This window comes from Phyllostomus hastatus, unplaced genomic scaffold (genome assembly GCF_019186645.2).
Source record: "Phyllostomus hastatus isolate PE091 unplaced genomic scaffold, TTU_PhHast_1.1 phas_contig_58, whole genome shotgun sequence".
Taxonomy (NCBI): Eukaryota; Metazoa; Chordata; class Mammalia; order Chiroptera; family Phyllostomidae; genus Phyllostomus; species Phyllostomus hastatus.
Window position 1 is genome coordinate 32,130,650 of NW_025333916.1, and position 6,276 is coordinate 32,136,925.

Below are 6,276 nucleotides of genomic sequence, written 5' to 3' on the forward strand. Positions count from 1 at the left end.
TATTCATTAATGACTATATTCACATAGTATATTTACAAGTGTAGAAACAGTTTCATCTGAATTCTAAAGTGAATTCAGTTATCTGAATCCATAATGGAGCACACGACATTATTTCCGCTATCTCAGTTCACCCATATATTGGCTATTCCGTCCTTCCTTAGTCCTAAGTCCTGTCCTCAAACTGGATTTCTTTTTAACTAGGTGGGCTTCATAGACTATATCGTTCATCCTCTCTGGGAGACATGGGCGGACCTTGTACACCCTGATGCCCAGGACATCTTGGACACTTTGGAGGACAATCGTGAATGGTACCAGAGCACAATTCCTCAGAGCCCCTCGCCGGCACCTGACGACCAGGAGGAGGGCCGGCAGGGTCAGACCGAGAAGTTCCAGTTTGAACTCACTTTAGAGGAGGATGGCGAGTCCGACACTGAAAAGGACAGTGGCAGTCAAGTAGAAGAAGACACTAGCTGCAGTGACTCCAAGACCCTCTGCACTCAAGACTCGGAGTCCACCGAAATCCCGCTTGATGAGCAGGTTGAAGAGGAAGCAGTAGGGGAAGAGGAGGGAAGCCAGCCCGAAGCCTCTGTAATAGACGATCGTTCTCCTGACACGTAACAGTGCAAAAGACTTTCACACCTTTTTTTTTAGTAGAAAAATTGTTTCCAAAGTGCATGTCACATGCCACAACCATGGTCACACCTCACTGTCATCTGCCAGGACGTTTGTTGAACAAAACTGACCTTGACTACCCAGTCTGGCGCTCAGGAATATTGTAACCAGTTTTTTCACCTCCATGTCATCAGAGCGAGGGGGACATCTTCACGAACAGCATTTCAACAAGATCTCAGCTTGGAAATGCTGACAAAGCAGAGAAAAATCAACTCCAAAATGTTTCCAAGACAGTGTGGCTCATCTGACAGCCCAGAAGTTGATATGACTTGGGATTTCTTTTCTTTTTATTTGTTTGCAATATTTTCAGCGGAAAGAAGGCATTACACAGACGGAGTGAACTAAGGAATGAAGCAGCACATGGGTCAGGAACAAGACACAGCGTGAATCTGTTACCAGGAGGAAGATGAGCCACAGAAATCACATAATTTTCTAATTTCAAGTCTTCCTGATACATGACTGAATAGTGTGGTTCAGTGAGCTGCACCGACCTCTACATTTTGTATGATATGTAAAACGGATTTTTTGTAGAGCTTACTTTTATTATTAAATGTATTGAGGTATTATATTTAAAAAACTCTGTTCAGAACTTCATTTGCCACTGGTTATTTTTTTCTAAGGAGTAACTTGCAAGTTTTCAGTACAAATCTGTGCTACACTGGATAAATCTAATTTACGAATTTTACTTGCACCTTATAGTTCATAGCAATTAACTGATTTGTAGTGATTCATTGTTTTATATACCAATGACTTCCATATTTTAAAACGAAAACGAATTTTATGTTGCAAGAAGCTCTTTTTGTAGGTCTTCGTTTATGTTGCCTTCTGTTTCACTCTCTTCTGATGGGCAGAGTCGCTCTTCACTGGCGTTTTCCTTCATGGTGTGCAAAGTGTTCGTTCAGTGAAACTTCAGTGTGCGTTCTTTCTAACGTGTCTTAAGCCTCACAGACATTCAATCATCAGTTGGTGTCGTCTGAAGCAAATGAGAGATATATAAATACCCAGTAGCTACAGTGGTCAGTCTTTTTTAGATATTTTCCTACTCAGTGTCTTCGGGTAACTGTTTGCTATGTCAGTAGACCCTCATTTCCCAAGTGCATGTCTTCGTAACAGCCCACGTACACCCTGTTCATTTTTATTGTTTCCACGGTCAGCTGCAGCCAGAAAACCTTTTGCTCCTTGTACTGCCTTATTTATTATTTAGCGTGTGTTTGAACCTCTGTCCATGTTCATAGATAGGGTCTCATTGACTAAATCATTGCCATTTTGATGGATGGGAAAAAAACAGGTAGGTTAGAGTTAGCATTCATTTTTACTGCGAAGTCACATGGAATGACTAGCTTTTACCAGCTTTTGACTTGATTTACAGAGAAAAGGTAACAGCTAATTAGGCAGTTTTAAAAATATTAGAATATATTCAGAAACAGCAGTACAACTAATGCTCCCTTGTTTCTGTGATTTTACCATGGGATTAAGACTGTACGAAGAGGATTCTTGAAAAGTGGTTTGAAGGGTAGCAGCCATCCTTCCTTAATGGACAAGCACGTGACAAGCGGCAACTGCTTTGTCAGCTGCCGGTGCTCCGTACGTCTGTCTTGTAGAGGAGAACCGCCTCAGTCCCACTGAGGGAAAGAAGTCAGCGCTGCCACCAGCGCCAGGCGTTTGGCCATCTATGCCACCCTGGGATACTGCGTTGGGGAGGAAGATTCTGCAGAAATAAAAATTAGAGGGCACTCTTGGCTGAATTTAGCACCAAGAACTTGATTACAATTTTAGAGATTCATTCCCAGTATTTACCTTCAGTTGGCATCTTGGGGCATTTATTTCACGTGGACTTTCTTCCCTTTTCAGCTCTTAATAAAGTGTTTGCCTTCTCTGTGAAGAGAATGGAACCCAAATCATTTTTCACATGGATATCCAGGAATTGACATAGAACTAAGGGGGGGCGGTATCTGACTGAATGGAAAATAAATAGTTAAGAAACAGTGTAACCCTGAAAATCATTTATATTTGGGGTGCTGCAGGAAGCCTTCTGAAGACGAGTAGTAAAGAATCAGCCAGGGAAACGACCCGAGTGGAGGACAGCTCCTGTTTTAATCCCCCGAAGATCCACTGGTGGGGAACTTGCGAAGCTCTGATCTTTCACGCAGAGCAGAATAGGAATCCACTCATTAATGATCAGATTTCCACCCTCCTTCCCCTGTGAAGATCAGACAGTAACCTTTCAGATGTCCTTGGTTTGTCCAGAAACTCATTTCTGTTTTAGTTTTATTTATCCCTGATGGAGGTCTAGAAGAAAAGGCAAAGAATCTAGGGTTTATTCCTTTTTCCAAAATAGTCTCATTCCCACCTCTCCCTAATACTTGGTATTTCCCCCACAGAGTGCCTAGAATCTTAATAATGAAAAAAAAATTTAAAACAGCAATATGTCACAAACAAATCCAGACCTGAAAGGGTTTTACAACTGCACTAAAAAAGAGATGCTTTCTTTTTTCAATTTGTTGATTTTTTAATGGTCACATGTGGTGAAGATACCCACTGATTGACAATCAAATTGTGGAAAATGCTAATATCCAAGAGACAGACAAATGCACTGTACGATCAGTTTATCCTCTCCCTTCTTTCTCCTTTTTCTCTCTCCTCTCTCGGCCAAGTGTGCTTCAGAATTATACACTGCTTTAAAAATAACATCCTTTCACAAGTGGCTTTACGTTTCCTAAAATGCCATAAGAAAACGCAATACCTGGGTACTGTATGGGGAAAAAATGTCCAAGTTTGCATAAAACCAGTACATTTCAGCTTGCAAGTTACTAAACATAATAATGCTGTTTTAATTTTATTTTCTTTTACGTCACTTAAAATTCACAACAAAATAATGTAGATAGAACAAATTGCAGATAAGGAAAAAACTTGAATGAAATGGATTTCGCAGAAAGCTTTATGATAATTTTTGGATGCATTATTTATTTTTTGTGCCATGCATTTTTTTCTCACCAAATGACCTTACCTGTAATACAGTCTTGTTTGTCTGTTTACAACCATGTATTTATTGTAATGTACATACTGTAATGTTAATTGTAAATTATCAGTTCTTATTAAAACATCATCCCACGATGGGATGGTGTTGATATATTTGGAAACTCTTGGTGAGAGAATGAATGGTGTGTATACATACTCCTTGTACATTTTCTTTTCTCCTGTAATATAGTCTTGTCACCTTAGAGCTTGTTTATGGAAAATTCAAGAAAAACTATAAAATACATAAAGATATATAAATTTAAAAACATAGCTGCAGGTCTTTGGTCCCAGGGCTGTGCCTTAACTTTAACCAATATTTTCTTCTGTTTTGCTGCATTTGAAAGTAAGGTTACGGTGAGGCTAGGGCTGGGCATTTCACATCCAAGCTTTGAATCTGTTGGTGGTGGCTGGATTTTACAAAACCACAGGCAACCTCCGGAAGATTCAGAGACCCTTTTGAGACACAAGCTTAAGGACTCCTTGCCACGAAGCAGCGCGGCATGTGGGATGGATGTTTTCCCCATCTGTTGATCTTGAGTTTGTTACATTCATTTTCTACTCCCAAACACTACTGGGAAAATACATTCTTGTCCAGTAATTATAAAAAGTATTTTTGGTACCTAGAGCACATAGGCAAGTGAACTTGATCTGAAACTAGAGCCAAGGGTCTTACCTGCTGGATAATCATTTATTCATCGCTTCCTATCATATTAAGAAAAGATATAACATGAAAAGTGTCATTTTTAACCCTGGAATTTTTCTCCACTAAGATCAACCAAATTTTTTGTATGTAAGTCCGTACGATAAATGTTTTATACGATGCTAATTGACATAGCATAAAGGATTTACCGTTCTCTACAATTTGCTTCTGCAAAACATTGCTTTAGAATTTTAAAATTAACCTTTCACAATGGCCAGCTCCAAAAAGCTATGAAAAATTCATAGTGGATGATGAGGAAACTTTTTTCCACTGCTGCCCAGCCCTCAGAAAACGTGGCTTAGTGAAAGGAGAAATTCTTTTTTTTTAGGAAAAATGAGCCTTCTATTATTTTGTTTTCTTTTTTGACACAAACTGTAGATTTTAGCAGCCCTGGCCCAAAGGAATTTGATTACTTTCGTTTTACACAGTACAAAGGGGACACTATAATTACAAAAACACATCCTTCGTTACTGATTTTAGTTGTTTTTAATTTTATTTCCTTAGATAATGTTCTCAGAGTGGTAACTTGTGTGTGAGCATTACAAATGATGATTCTTTTAGTGGTTTCTTAGCCTCTCTTACAGCCCATGGGGATAGTACTGTACATCAATACCTTCATATGAAATTTTTATATGCAATGAAAATAAAAGCATGGGTTGATTCTGCCTATTTATGACTCAGTCTTTTACAAATAAAAGATTAACCAAAACTAGTTTAGTCCACACAGGTTTCCAATAGTAATAAAGACTGTTAAAGTGACATGAAAAGATAGTGACATAAGCTAGTACTGATATGCATAATCAAATGAAACAGAATTGTGTAGATCAATCTTTCTATGGAAAGAAGTTGCCAAAGCTATTTAAACGGCCTACAGGGCTAAGCACAGTGTTTTGTAACGAGGCTCAGGAAGCAGACTTCTCTGTTTAACTGAATATTCCAGTGCACTGAAAGTTAACCAGACATCTAATGTTTGGTCGTTGGGTAGCCACTCTGCTAACTGCAAAGTTCTAAAGACTCGGCCATGAAGAGGAGACGCAGCTCCTGCTTTCCTGAGCTTGTAGCCTGGAGGAGACAGAGGCATTGAACAACTTCACACACACGCCGTCGTACGTGTGCTCAGAAGAACCTCTGATGCTATGGCTCAATGGGAACCTGAACTTGTTCTCTTCTGGAGGGCCAGAGAAGGCTGCCTTTAGGAAGTGCTTTTGGGCTGAGCTCTGAAGAAACAGTGAGAGGAAACCCGCCAAAGGTTGAGTGAAAGAAAGAGGAAGGGGGCCCAGACAGGGAAATTTCACTTGCTAATGTTCTGAGGTACAAAGGAATTGAGACCCCTGGAGAGATGGAAGGAAAGCATCCTTGCTCCATCACTCATTATCTTCCCCCTGCTTTATTTTCTTTATAATGCTTATCAGAAGCTGACATCTATGTCTGTTTCTGTATTGTCTGTCTCTCCTACCAGAACAGGACTCTGTGAGAGCACTGTCTGATCACTGGTGGATCCTCACACCTGAAACTGCCTGGTGCACCTGCTTAACATTTGTTAAGTAAAGCCACCAAATTGATGTTGGATATAATTCAGTCTGATGATAATCAATACATTTTAGAATCTTAAAGAGAAGGAATCAGCAAAAATTTAATACACAGGTTAATCCCCAGATCTTAACTACTAGAATAAGGGTATCGTACTCTCCACTAATTCATGATTTTTCTTTCTGCAGTTTCAGTTATCTGCAGTCAACTGTGGTCTCAAACTATTAGATGGAAAATTCCATAAGTGAACAATTCATAAGTTTTCAATTGTGCGCCATTTGGAGTAACATGATGAAATCTCGAGAGTCCTGCTCCACCCCGTCCCCAGGATGTGAATCACGCCTCCAGCCTGTAAC

At 39.7% G+C, this 6,276-nt stretch overlaps 1 protein-coding gene across 8 annotated transcripts in view; it reads left to right on the plus strand.

The window, feature by feature from the left end:
• Positions 1-5,057, plus strand: part of PDE4D (phosphodiesterase 4D) — a 1,296,708-nt gene extending 1,291,651 nt beyond the window's left edge. For all 8 annotated transcript variants that reach the window (XM_045847957.1, XM_045847956.1, XM_045847958.1 and 5 more), the window contains one exon: positions 202-5,057. In XM_045847957.1, the coding sequence (XP_045703913.1) occupies positions 202-618 (417 nt within the window). In that variant the 3' untranslated portion in view covers positions 619-5,057. The remainder of the gene's footprint in view (positions 1-201) is intronic.
• The last annotated feature ends 1,219 nt before the right edge of the window (positions 5,058-6,276 follow it).